The sequence below is a fragment of the Pristiophorus japonicus genome, chromosome 1, assembly GCF_044704955.1.
Source record: "Pristiophorus japonicus isolate sPriJap1 chromosome 1, sPriJap1.hap1, whole genome shotgun sequence".
NCBI classification, from domain to species: domain Eukaryota; kingdom Metazoa; phylum Chordata; class Chondrichthyes; family Pristiophoridae; genus Pristiophorus; species Pristiophorus japonicus.
In genome coordinates this window covers 501608266-501622784 of record NC_091977.1, presented here as the reverse complement: position 1 = coordinate 501622784, position 14519 = coordinate 501608266, and the positions used below count along the sequence as shown (strand labels likewise).

Genomic DNA, 14519 nt, shown 5'->3' with positions numbered 1-14519 from the left:
ACCAAATGCTTTTAGTGTTCCCCTCCCCTTTTATAGGGGGCACTTGGAGAAAAAATATGTTTTTGTGCCCAAAAAAAACCCCCCAAAAATACCACAAAAAAATAAAAGGGCCTGTAAATGTTTGGTGTTCCCCCAGATCGGGGGGGCACGGTTTAATGTTTTTTGTTTACTCCCAAAAAGAGTTAGGAACTAAGCACCAAATTCCATTATGGGCTGGAGAAAAGGGAACAAATGTTGTTCAGTCAGTTGGCAAGAGATCGATGAACCTGAAAAATATCTGGCGCAAGCTGAAGATTGTAACACCCTCTCATAACATTTCATAATCTTCAAGAGATCTGTCAGGTCACTATATAATCTTCTCATCTACAGTGAAAAAAAACCCTCAAATCTCAAATCTCTCTTGATAGCTGTAACTCTTCATCCCCAGCGAACCTATGCTGTGCCTTTCCATTGCTTTTGGGGTCGAAATTGATATGCATGGCGCCTGTTTTGCAGGCCTAAAACAGGTGCAACGCATATCAACTTATCAGTGGGAAAGCCTGTGCACAATCTGTGCAGGTATGTGGCCTGTAGGGTGTTCGTTTCCCACTCTACTTTGATTCATAGACCTCGGGAATTACAGGAAGGACGCCACGTAACGCAAAGTTTAGGCTTAAACCCAACTGTTAGTCTATTACACAAAAAACAACTAAAAATGACAGAACAAGACTTCTTAGAGATTGATCAAAGACATACAATCACCCATCCAGTTGCTGCTGTCATCAATTGTAGGCTCATGGAGCTAGGTAAGATGTTGGGTCCCAGCTGTTTGCTTCATGGTCATTGTTCCTTTGACCTGCTCCCCTAAGCTATTGTTTCTTCTTTCTTCCTGTTGTTCCTCTAAGCACTTATTCTCAGCTCTTACATATATATCCATTTGATTATACACATCTTCTGCTGGGCTGCTTACAGTTAATGCATCTGGATGATGGGTCTGGATCTGTTTTGGTAACTGCTTATCTTTTGTGCCCCATTTTCCAGAAATGCACGCCTTGTGGGATCTTTTGTTATCCTGGTTTTTCGCAGACCTGTAGTCTCCATGGGGAACTGGTTTTAATCAGCTTGACAGCCTTGACAGATCCAGCTTGACAGATTGGAAAAGCCGGTTTTCAGCGCATGCGCATTGCGTGCTGAAAACCGGCTTTTCCGATGCCTTCCCGGGTCCGTAGAAACTTCATACAGACCCAGGACATCGGAAATTCTGGGCCATTAATATCCAGCAGAGCTGGTCTTCAGTCATCTTGGACCAAGACCGAGCTCTATTAAGCCCGTGTGGTGGCTGGTATGCAATGGCCACCACATGTTAAAAAAAATCCACGCACAGGCATCTTCCACCCTTCAATATGCAGTTTGGGACCTGGAATATCAGGTCCTTCATCAAAACACATGTGTCATCCTCGATACGAGGAACCGCCTAAGAAGGATAATAATATTATCATCATCATCATCATAGGCAGTCCCTCAGAATCGAGGAAGACTTGCTTCCACTCTTAAAATAAGATCTTAGGTGACTAAACAGTCCAATACGAGAACCACAGTCCCTGTCACAGGTGGGACAGACAGTCGTTGAGGGAAAGGGGTGGGTGGGACTGGTTTGCCACACGCTCTTTCCGCTGCCTGCGCTTGGTTTCTGCATGCTCTCGGCGATGATCGGCCCTGATGTCCGCCGGGGTGGCAGCTCCCGAGGGAGCTCCCCTGCTGAACAACCTTATCCTTGCCATCTGTTGCCGTCCGACACCTTTTCACCCCCAAGCCCCCCTTCCACTGTTTAAGCTTCCCCTTGGTCTTTATAGGTCCTAGTAGGGCATGCATTTCTTACCCAAAAACCCTAAAACACAAATCCCACAAATTTGGGCCTACCTCAGGCGCGAGCCTTCCCTCCATCGGCGAGGACCAGACCACCCTCCAATCAGTGGCGTCTCTTCTTCTCTAGCGGCGACTGGACCTCTTCCCTCCTGCGACGACCGGGCCTCTCCTTCTCCAGTGGCGTTGGACCTCTTCTCCCCCACACTCTCCACGGGCCTACCTCACGCTCCCCACTGGACATGGCCGACTCAGCTGCCCCAACCGATCCCCGACGGCACCCGGTGAGCCTCCGACCACAGGTTTGGGCCTACCTCATGCTCCCCACTGGATGTGGCCGACTCAGCTGCCCCAACCGATCCCCGACGGCACCCGGTGAGCCTCCGACCACAGGTTTGGGCCTACCTCATGCTCCCCACTGGACGTGGCCGACTCAGCTGCTCCACCAGTGGCGACTGACCCTCTCCTCCTCCAACAGCGTTCGGGCCTCCTCCCCTCCAGCGGCGACTAGGCCTCTCCTCCACAGATGACCTGGCCTCTTCTCCTCCAACAATGGCTGTGACCACCCTGGCCTCCTTTCACTCTGAACACCCTGCTCTCCACCCCAAAAAATGGACCACTGACCTTCCCAATGCCTGCCCCCAATCAAACCTCGGATCACCTACCATCACACCGAAGGGCGCTACTCAGCGCCGAGCTTACGGCCCGCATCTCGCCGTAGGCAATTAGGTTCACACAGCAGTGCCTGGTCTCCAGTCGTCTTGGACTCCCTTGCCACTGGGCCAAGACCTTGCTCAGCTAAGCCCCTGTGGTAGCCGGTGTGCAACGGCCACCCCACGTTAAAAGAGCTCACGCACAGGCATCTTCCAATCCTATAATAATAACTGTAAAAGTCTCTCACTGGCGTAGATGTGCGATAGAGTCAGTAGCCTGTTTTACTTGACTTTTGCAAATGGGGAGAGATGTAAACCAGACTGTCGACTCGCTATCACCCGTTTTACACCATCGCACAAAGTCAACATCTACCACATTATGTGAGAAGCGTGGAGACATTTTGATCTGGCAAGGTGCTCTAAAGGTAAGTACTAATCGAGTCTGTAGAAATGCACAAAGGCAGAATTTAATAAACCCAACCTGCTCCTATCCACCTGTTTTACAACAAGGATCGCAAGTTAGCATTCAAACTGTGGCAGATTTTATTTTATGTTCTCCCTCCCTCTCGCAGACATGGGGCACCGAGAACTATTTTTGTATCCTAATTGCTACTCTGCCTGAGATCATGTCGATCTGTACAGGGAAGGGATTGGACCTTGGGGCCTTCTAATCTGTATGGCTTCAAACCACAGCCAATGGTACCTTTAAACACCTTCCCCCAGCAATCCAGGCAATTAATTGTCTGCTTTGAAACTGTTAGTTAGAGGAAGCTCCCAATCAGTCTTTTTACTATAATGATCTGATGTAATTTGAAACATTTTCTTTTGTATGGTGGAAAAACGTAAGACTGGGAACTTCTTCGGAGCTGTTTCTTCTCCATAACATCGACGGAAGCGGCAGGAAAACCGTTCCCATCGTAAATTTGGCAAAGAAACGGAGCAGAGCGGGAGCAGCCCTGGAGAATTTGCATCCTAAGTGTGCAGCGGGACCTTTGTACTGTAGCTAAGCCAGATAACGTACTGAGTATCAAGCATGGAGAAATACTCCGGTCTATTCCACATATTGAAAAACAATTTTTCATGGAAATATTGAAGAGTAAAAGTTGGGAACATTAATCTGTAGTATATTAGCTGTAAAATGTCATCTATGTAAGGAGAGGCTCATTTATTACCAGACAACAACAACAATTTGCATTTATATAGCACCTTTAACATAGTAAAACATAAGATTACACAGGATATAAGCAGAGAAACAGGCCATTCGGCCATCCAATCCATGCCGATGTTTCTGCTCCTCTCAAGCCTCCTCCCATCTTTCCTCATTTAAATCTATCAGCATAACACTCTATTCCCTTCTCCCTCATATGCTGGTCAAGCATCCCTTTAAATGCATCTATACTATTTGCTTCAACCACTCCCTGTGGTAGCGAGTTCCACATTTTCATCACTCTCTGGGTAAAGACGTTTCTTCTGAATTCCCTATTTGATTTGTTGGTGACTATCTTGTATTGATGGGCTCCAGTTTTACTCTTCCCCACAAATGGAAACACTCTCTTGTTTTCTATCAAAACCTTTCATAATTCCAAAGACCTCTATTAGGTCACTCCTCAGCCTTCTCTTTTTAGCAGAAAAGAGACCCAGACAGTTCATCCTTTCCTGATTGGTATAACCTCACATTTCTGGTATCATTCTCGTAATCTTTATTGCACCCTCTCCAGTGCCTCTATATCCCAAGACGCTTCACAGGAGCGTTATCAAACAAAATTTGACACCGAGCCACATAAGAACAGATTAGGACAGACAACTAAAAGCTTGGTCAAAGAGGTAGGTTTTAAGGAACATCTTAAAGAAGGATAGAGAGGTGGAGAGGTTTAGGGAGGGAATTCCAGAGCTTCGGGCCGAAGCAGCTAAAAACACAGCCGCCAATGGTGGAGTGATTAAAATCGGAGATGCGCAAGAGGCCAGAATTGAAGGAAGTGAGGGATTTGAAAACAAGGATGAGAATTTTTAAATCAAGGCAGTGCCATGGAAATAAATGGAAGGGAAAGGATAGAGAAATGTAGATCGTTCCAGAAAAAAATATATCCACTTTTTTTTATTTTCAGGGAGCAATTCTTTTCCCTGGTCTATCTGGACAAGAAGGAATCAAAGGAGATAAGGTATAGATCTGAAGTTATTCATTTGTTGAGTGAAAAAAATAATTAAAGAAATGCAATTTCCTAATTCAATAATAAATGTGTACAGATTTCTTACGATGCTCTGCCATACTTCCATCAGCATCATCAACGTATTTGCCTTTGTTATGAAAATGGAATTTTAGTTTGGAGGCGGTTCAGCAGTGGAGGGGGGGCTTGAAAGCACTCGGGCAATCCGGGAGAATGAGTTTCCCTCAGGACCTGCCGAATTTAATGGCAGGGCCTGATTAGCGTTTTGAATCTCTGTTTCCCATCCACAGCCAGCTAGATGGAGTGGCTGGCTGGCTGGCGGCTAGTAGGCCTGTGGCACCAGGCCCCAGAGAGGAGGGAGGGAGGGATTGTGGAGGGTGGTTGGAAGGCCAGGGATCGTTGGCGAGGTTGGGGGACCAGATCATTCAAGGGGAGGTCAGGGACCAGATCGTTGAGGGTAGGTCGGTGGCACGATTGTTGGAAGCGAAATTGGGGACAGGGTACTTGGAGGGGGTTGGGAGATCAGATCATTGGAAATGAGGCCGGGGGCTGTACATCATTGGAGGGGAGGTCGGGGTCTGGAAATTGGAGGGGGGGGTGGGGTCAAAAAGCCAGAGGGGATATTGGAGATCATAGTCTCTTGGGGAGGGGGTTCAGAAGTCTCGGGGTGGGAGGGGGGAGGTCGGGAGAGATCAGAAGGGTCGGGTGGGTGTCTGATCACGGGGGATTGGTGAGGCAGGCTCGTTGGATCCAGCAGGTAAATGGAAGGGCACTTACCACTTGGTTCCGGCTGTCCTCACCTTTCATTAGCTGACGGGTTCCCCGAGGCCCAGGAAACCCAACCAGCCAGAGTTAAATTTATAATAGAGCTTCTAAATGAGGCATGGCGCCTCATTAGAATATTTAAAATTGCAACCCGCCTCCTGGGAGGATGCCCGCCCTGTCCTGTCTCCACTAAAGCCGAAAATGGATGGGTTGGATGCATGTTGGGGGTCAGGATTCAAATTTTTGTCTCTTTAACCTCCCACCCGATCCAATCCATCTGTTTTTGGGTTAAAATTCCCCCTTTTGTGTGTGCAATAGAACATAAAATACAGTTTATGAAGTGCAACTTCTTGTAAGTTTTTATGACCTGCAGAGTTGGGGTTGCAATTCATAGATTTCACTGCAGATTTGTATGAAATGGTGAGAGCAATTTTATACACTATCAAGGCCAATACAGTACTTCCTATTAGTCTTGCCTTTATTAGCATGGTATCAGTTGTCCTGAGTCCTGATATCTGCAGGCTGAGTCCTGGTTCTCTGATCTTAATCTGTGCTTCATGGAAATACGACCCCATACTTCAACCATCACACGAACTAACAATAAAAAAGTATTTGAAAATGTAACCAATGCCTGACCCTTCGCCTTCTGCCTCCAAATATTTCTTCATGACTTGTTGTTAAGTATAGTCATGTTGAGCTTTATCGGAGAGCACGATGGTGCAGCATGCTGGAGCACCATCATATAATGCCACAGAGAGGTGAGATAGCAGTTCCTGTTCACTGACTAAGTGACTAATTTCAGTGTTGCCCCCAATAGAAAAGGGTGCATAGAAGCCCTTCCATGCAAAAAAGTAAAAGAGACTCATTTTTAGGCTGCTGTCATACAGTACCTAGTATTCAGTTTCTGAGTAGCATTGGCAAATGCACTGTTTTTAGGACCTCAGAACTGAGATGGGGTGAAATTCAACTCCATGGGCTGTGGGGGGGAGCTTTAAAAGGACGGTAACTCCTGGGGCACACATTATACACTCTGCCTGAGTTTTCCAAATAGCAAGGAAATGTGGGCGGATTATATAATGGATGGCCATTCCACCAACTCCATTGAAGTTGAATTTTATCCCTGTCAGTTTTTACTTCCCTTTCGAAGAATGACAAGAAGCTCTCCTAATGCCCTGTCCAAGATTTCATGCTCAACAAATACCACAAAAGCTAATGTTACCTAACCATAATCTCATTTCTTATTATGGAATGAAGGCCATGTTTGCCTGCATAACAACATTTCACATTTTTGCATTCCTACATACCTAGTTAACAACATAACAACTACCCCAGACTTAACCATCCAAATATCCTTGATACTAAACTTCTTGAAGTATAAATAGTTTATAACAGTTGGGTTGGGTGTAGGATAATAGCAGTGAGTAAAATTACAGTAATTCAGTTGAACAATTCTAATGCCAGCAGCTTGAGTTACTGCCCTAAACTCACTGCCAGATATTTGTTGTTCTCTATAATGTATTGTCCATAATTTTTACATTTTTAAGTAGTTTTTTTGCAGTAAATATGATGAGGTCAGTAAAAGGAATGTGTGAACGTGAAAGGTTATAACATGAACTGAATGTATACTGATTGTCTTGACTGGTGCTATTGTCCACCACTCAACCCTTTGGGCTTTCGTCCCACCTGGTTAACATCACCAATAACATGTGACCACTATGCATTATCTATCCTTGTCATTAACTCCTCGGCAATTTTTGAAATGACTGATAACACGATCCTTTTCCAATACCTCTCCTCAATGGTCCACCTTAATAACACTGCCCTCAATTGGTTCCATTGATATTTGTTGCAAAGCAAGTAGTGCATCTCCTGTAATGGCTTTCTTTCCCATACCTGTACAGTCACCTTGGTCTACTATGCATTCCCGGAACTCTATCAATGATGGCAGAGCCTTTAGCAGCTTGTCACAACACTTTGGAAGTCATTCGCTAAATCTCTCTGCCTTGCTATATCTCTCCACACCATCAAAATCCTCCATAAAACCTAACTCTTCATCCACAGCTTCAGTTACCAGCCCTAATTTCCCTACTAGTCATATTTGAGTCTCACCTCCCGCTTGGCACATTAAGATGTTATATAAACGTATGTTGTTGTTGCTGTTATAAGAGGGGCATTGTAAGTGAATTTATTACTTTTCTTCATTTTTATCCACTTGTCTTCTCTGTGGGTGTTCTCTGGCTGAGAGGATAATCTAGAGATTCACTCTCAAGGCTTGCAACAATCCAGCTGTTCAGCTAATTATTCAGCTAGGAAGTGCTCAAGTAGGCTGGGAGTGATGAGCTTGCTAGTTTTCCCTCCCTCTTTTTAGCTCTTTCCTACAATGACATAGATGAACCCTAACCTTTGCAATTGTTTAGAACTCGTGCCCTTGTTCATAAGAACAATCAATTTGATCATTAAGCTTATCCCTTTAGTACTCGAATGCTTCCAGCTTAACAATCCTCAAACTGCATTTTAAATGGCTCCAATGCTTTTGTCTCTACTACCTTGCACTACAGATTATTCCAATTATTTATTATTATTTGAGCAATTTAAGAACATAAGAACATAAGAACATAAGAAATAGGAGCAGGAGTCGGCCATTTGACCCCTCGAGCCTGCTCCGCTATTTAATATCATGGCTGATCTGATCATTGACTCAGCTCCACTTCCCTGCCTGCTCCCCATAACCCTTCACTCCCTTATCGCTCAAAACTCTGCCTATCTTCGCCTTAAATATATTCAGTGACCCAGCCTTCACAGCTCTCTGGGGCAGAGAATTCCATAGATTTACAACCCACTGAGAGAAGAAATTCCTCCTCATCTCAATTTCACTGAATTAATTTTGTGTTATTTGATCCTACCAGCCCAATTTGCTTTAATACTAATCACATTTGTCTTATCAATATCATTTAATATCTTATATACCTGTTCAACTTCTCAGTGGTCTTTAGAACTTATCAAATATTACATTTTGTGCAAAGTTCAAATGCAGAGAAAATTGAAAAGTATAAATGGAGTTAAAGGATTGGTGAGCAGAAACTTCAGGGACAGACTGAGACCTCAGTTGGCTCTATTCGATATCATGCAGTAATCTTACCAACTGAGCCACAGAGAGTGGGGAGGACCAGCGCCATGATTTTAAATTGATGCTTGCTCAACATTGTTTTACTTAGCTTTGCCTCCATTCAGTACTTTCAGCCTCTTTGCTTCAAGTTGTTTTTTAAGTTATAACTATACTGATTAAGACCATTTCACAAATAGCCAACATTCTAGGAAGAGGTGGGTGAATGAGAAGGATGTCGGGATTGAAATATGGGAAGATAATGTAATTTCTCGGCAGAGAACAAAGGGCTCATTCACTAGCGGACAACACAGTGAAAGTGGGGAATAAAGAAAGTTTGTGTTTAAATCAGCATTAAATTGTGCCTGTGAGGTCAATCGTATCAAATGATGGCACAACAAAAGCTGTTGAAATGCTAGTCAGCAAACTGACACCTTTATACTAAGCAAGTTTGGGGGAACTTTGGTTTATTTGTAATAGCAAATGCCACTGAAAGTGGTGTGAAAGGACTGATGTACCCACTGTTACTCAAACCGATAACTAGAAGCACACTTGTCCTAATTTGCTTTAACGCTGTAGTGGCTGTGAATATTACAACTTTTGTTTATCAAGTTAAAGCAATCGAAAGCACTTTTAGACTGTACTCCCAATGTACTTCATTGGCTGTAAAACGGTTTGAGACAACTCCGGTGGTCGTGAAAGTCGCTATATAAATGCAAGTCTTTTTTCCAATGCAAAAATGAATGTACACTTAGTGGGGGTGAAATTCTCATAACAAGAAAGCTGTAAAATGAATGACTCACTAATGGAATACGATCTTAAGACAGGTTTATGAGGAAAGACTTGGACCTCGAAATTGGATTGCGCAGTGCTGGTTTTTCAGAAGTAAAATGGGCACTGCATGGTCCAACATGGTGTCGCACATTTTGCACCATATGCCACATTGGTTAGTGTGCCCTGCAGTCACCCAGGGTACCAGCCTGAAACAGGCATTCAGCCCATTGCCTATGTAAATTGGGTGCATAATGTCTATTTCAGGCCTCTTCCCAAAAATTTTTGACACTTAGCCATAGCATGTATCATGCGGGCTGTAGTCAGTTTTCTCAGAAGCACAGCAACCAAAGCAGAGATCTCTAAAGGGACTGCTAGAGATTGCCACCAAAAAGGTACGTAATTACCTGAAGAGCCAGAAGGAGCAGAAGGGCTTCTTGTGGCTCCACATTAAAACTGTTAGCTGCTGTCAGTCACCGCTCACCACCATGCCGATCTCTTCTCCGCACCCACTCACTCCCTGGATTCATGTTTGCTCCAGTGCCGCCATTCCCACTGGCCAATTTTCAGCTACTTCATGATCAACAAACTGACTCAAGGGCACAACTGATATCCCCAGCATGGCAGTCGGTCCTGATGAAGCAAGAGGATAAGCCGTGGCAGACATTTAAGGAGATATTTCATAACTCTGAACAAAAATATATTCCAGTGAGAAGCAAAGACTTTAAGAGAAGGGAGAATTATCCATGGCTAACTCAGGAAGTAAAGGATGGTATCAAATTGAAAAACAATGGCATACAATCATGCCAAGATTAGTGAGAGGCTTGAAGATTTTAAAAACCAGCAAAGGATGACTAAAAAAAATAATAGAGAGAGAAGATGGATTATGAGAGCAAACTAGCAAGAAATATAAAAACAGATAGTAAGAACTTCTACATGTGTATATAAAAAGGGACAGAGTAGCTAAAGTAAATGAAGGTCCATTGGAGGATGAGACTGAGGAATTAATAATAGAGAACAGGGAAATGGCAGAGACTTTGAATGAATATTTTGTATTGGTCTTCACTAGAAGACACTAAAAACATCCCAAAAAATGATAATCAAGGGAGAGGGGAACTTAAAACAATCACTATCACTAAAAAAAAAGTATTCAGTAAAATAATGGGAATAAAGGTGGACGAGTCCCCATGACCTGATGGCCTGCATCCTAGGGTCTTAAAAGAAGTGGCAGCTGAGAGAGTGGATGCATTCCCTGGATTCTGGAGAGGTCCCAGTGGATTGGAAAACTGTAAATGTAACGCGAGTTTCTAAAAAAGGAGGCAGACAGAAAGCAGAAAACTATAGACCAGTTAGCCTAACATCAATTGTTGGGAAAATACTGGAGTCCATTATTAAGGAAGCAGTAGCAGGACATTTGGAAAACCGTAATACAGTCAAGCAGAATCAGCATGGTTTCATGAAAGGAAAATCACGTTTGAGGAATTTGCTGGAGTTCTTTGAGAACATAACAAGCCGGGTAGATAAAGGAAAACAGTGGATGTGGTGTATTTGATTTTCCAACAGGCATTCGTTAAGGTGCCACATACAAGGTTACTGCACAAGATAAGAGCTCACAGGGTTGAGGGTAATATATTCGCAGAGACAGAGGATGGCTAACTAGCAGAAAACAGAGAGTCGAGATAAATAGTATGCAGGTACAGCAAGTAATCAGGAAGGCAAATGGAATGTTGGCCTTTATTGCAAGGGGGATAGAGTATAAAAGCAGGAAAGTCCTGATACAACTGTACAGGATATGGGTGAAACAACACCTAGAGTACTGCGTACAGTTTTGGTCTTCTTATTTAAGGAGGGATTGCATTGGAGGCAGTTCAGTGAAGGTTCACTAGGTTGGTTCCTGAGATGAAGGGGTTGACTTATGAAGAAAGGTTGAGCAGGTTAGGCCTATACTCATTGGCGTTTAGAAGAATGAGAGGTAATCTTATTGAAACATATAAGATACTGAGGGGGGCTTGACAAGATAGATGCAGAGATGATGTTTCTACTCGTGGGGCAATCTAGAACTAGGGGGCATAGTTTAAGAATAAGTGGGTGCACATTCTTAAATGAGGAGGAATTTCTTCTCTAAGGGTCAATAAATCATGGAATTCTCTGCCCCAGAGAGCTGTGGAGGCTGGGTCATTGAATATATTTAAAGTGGAAAAATACAGATTTTTGAACGATAAGGGAATGAATGTTTATGGGGAGTATTGTGTTCCTAACACAGATGAGGCTGCACACAGGGAGGTTAAAGTAACAGTGACGTCAGTCTTTAATAAGACACTCCAGAGTGAGGAACAGGCCTTAGAGGCCGGCTTATGTACAGTGATACCAAGGGATGCTGGGATCCCTTGGGACGTCAAGAGATGAGCTCCCTGGTGGCGGAACATGGGAGTGCATGCTTTACAGATACACAACATCACCCGCCCCCCCCACCCAACGTCAAAGTGAAAACTATTTACAAGGTGAGGCGGTCGGGAGCCTTTCTTTCCCTGGTGGACCACCTCGGTACAAATGACTGTTCTGGTGTGTTGGCTGTGCCCTTGCTGGGCTGGCATGTTGTTGGCTCTGCAGGGCTGCTGGGGAGCCTGGTCTTGCTGGGCTATTGGGTGTGAAGGGTTCGATTTCCTGGTCCGGCGTGGTGTCGTTGATCCTTTGGGTGTGTGTTGTTGGCTTGAAAAAGGTGGTGTCTGCTGTGGGTTGTTCAGGGCAGTCTGTGAACTGCAGCCTCATTTGGTCCAGGTGCTTTCTGCAAATTTGTCCATTGCCTAATTTGACGACAAACACCCTATTCCCTTCTTCAGCTATCACCATGCCCGCGATCCACTTGGGACCATGTCCATAGTTTAGCACATACACAGGGTCATTCAGATCAATTTCCCGTGACACAGTGGCACGACCATCGTTTACATTTTGTTGCTGCTGCCTGCTCTCTATCTGATCATGCAGATTGGGGTGAACCAGCGAGAGTCTGGTTTTAAGTGTCCTTTTCATGAGTATTTCAGCCTGGGGCACCCCTGTGAGCGAGTGGGGTCTCGTGCGGTAGCTGAACAGTACTCAGGACAGGCGGGTTTGGAGTGAGCCTCCTGCGACTCGTTTGAGGCTCTGTTTGATTGTTTTTACTGCCCGCTCTGCCTGCCCATTGGAGGCTGGTTTAAGCGGGGCCGAGGTAACATGTTTGATCCCATTGCGGGTCCTGAATTCTTTAAATTCGGCACTGGTGAAACATGGTCCGTTGTCACTGACCAGTATGTCAGGCAGGCCGTGGGTGGTAAACATGGCCCTCAGGCCCTCAATGTTGGTGGTGGCAGTGCTTACCGACATTATTTCACATTCAATCCAGTTTGAAAAAGCATCCACCACCACCAGGAACATTTTACCAAGAAACGGGCCCGCATAGTCGACATGGATCCTCGACCATGGTCTTGAGGGCCAAGACCACAAACTTAGTGGTGTCTCTCCTGGGCGTGTTGCTCAACTGAGCACATACGCTGCATTGCCGTATACAGGACTCTAAGTCGGAGTCGATACCGGGCCACCACATGTGGGATCTGGCTATCACTTTCATCATTACTATACCCGGGTGTGTGCTGTGAAGATCCAAGATGAACGTCTCCCTGCCCTTTTTTGGTAGCATTACGCAGTTACCCCACAACAGGCAGTCTGCCTGATTGGACAGCTCGACCTTTTGCCGCTGGAACGGCTTGATTAGCTCTTGCATTTCAACGGGGGTGCTGGCCCAGCTCCCATGAAATGCACAGTTTTTTTTACTAGGGACAGCAGAGAACCTTGGCTGGTCCAAGTCCTAATCTGGCGGGCCATGACCAACAAGTCTGCAGGCTGCGCCACCATCAATAAGTTTGCAGGCTGCACCATTTCCATCCCCATGGTGGGCAATGGTAACCAACTGAAAGCACCCGCACAGTTCTCGGTGCCTGGCCTGTGGCGGATAGTATAGTTATACGCTGATAGCGTGAGTGCCCACCTTTGTATGCGGGCTGAGGCATTAGTATTTATCCCCTTGTTTTCAGCGAACAGGGATGTGAGGGGCTTGTGATCGATTTCCAGCTCAAATTTGAGGTCAAACAGGTACTGATGCATTTTCTTTACCCCGAACATACACGCTAATGCCTCTTTCACAATCATACTGTCGGCCCTCTCGGCCTTAGACAAGCTCCTGGAAGCATAGGCGACAGGTTGCAAATTCTCGGCAAAGTTAGCTTATTGTAATACACACCCGACGCCGTACGACGATGCGTCACATGCTAGCACAAGTCTTTTACACGGGTTATACAATACAAGCAGCTTGTTGGAGCATAAAATGTTTCTGGCTTTCTCAAATGCAATTACTTGGTTTTTTCCCCATACCGAGTTCTCACCTTTGCGCAACAACACATGTAGGGGCTCTAAAAGGGTGCTTAACTCTGGTAGGAAGTTACCAAAATAGGTGAGGAGTCCCAGAAACGACCGCAGCTCCGTGAAGTTCTGTGGCCTGGGCATGCAGCTGATAGCCTCTGACTTGGCGTCTGTGGGCTGAATGCCATCCGCCGCGATCTTTCTCCCCAAAAACTGCACTTCTGTTGCCATGAAGATGCATTTCGACCTCTTCAGCCGCAGCCCTACGCGATCCAGTTGCTGGAGGACCTCCTCCAGGTTTTGTAGGTGCTCAGCGGTGCCCTGACCAATGACCAATATGTCGTCCTGAAAGACCACCGTGTGTGGTACCGACTTGAGTAGGCTCTCCATGTTTTTCTGGAAGATCGCTGCAACCGACCAAATTCCAAACAGGCATCTGTTGTAGATGAACAGTCCCTTGTGCGTGTTGATGCAGGTGAGGCCCTTCGAAGACTCCTCCAGCTCCTGTGTCATGTAGGCCAAAGTCAGGTCGAGCTTGGTGAACATCTTGCCTCCTGCCAGTGTTGCAAATAAGTTGCCTTAGGTAGCGGGTATTGGTCCTGTAACGAGAAACGATTAATAGCTACTTTATAATCGCCGCAAATCCTGACCGTGCCATCACTTTTGAGTACTGGAACAATCAGGCTGGCCCACTCGCTGAATTCCACTGGGGAGATGATGCCCTTGCATTGCAGCCTGTCCAACTCAATTTCCACTCTCTCCCTCATCATGTGAGGTACCGCTCGCGCCTTGTGGTGAATGGGTCATGCCTCTGGGACCAACCCGGAA

At 45.4% G+C, this 14519-nt stretch overlaps 1 protein-coding gene across 1 annotated transcript in view; it reads left to right on the top strand.

Moving 5' to 3' along the window:
• col22a1 (collagen, type XXII, alpha 1) overlaps positions 1-14519 on the top strand; it is a 463862-nt gene that overhangs the window by 231315 nt on the left and 218028 nt on the right. The window contains exon 13 of the mRNA XM_070888428.1: positions 4601-4654. Coding sequence (XP_070744529.1) covers positions 4601-4654 — 54 coding nt within the window. The remainder of the gene's footprint in view (positions 1-4600; positions 4655-14519) is intronic.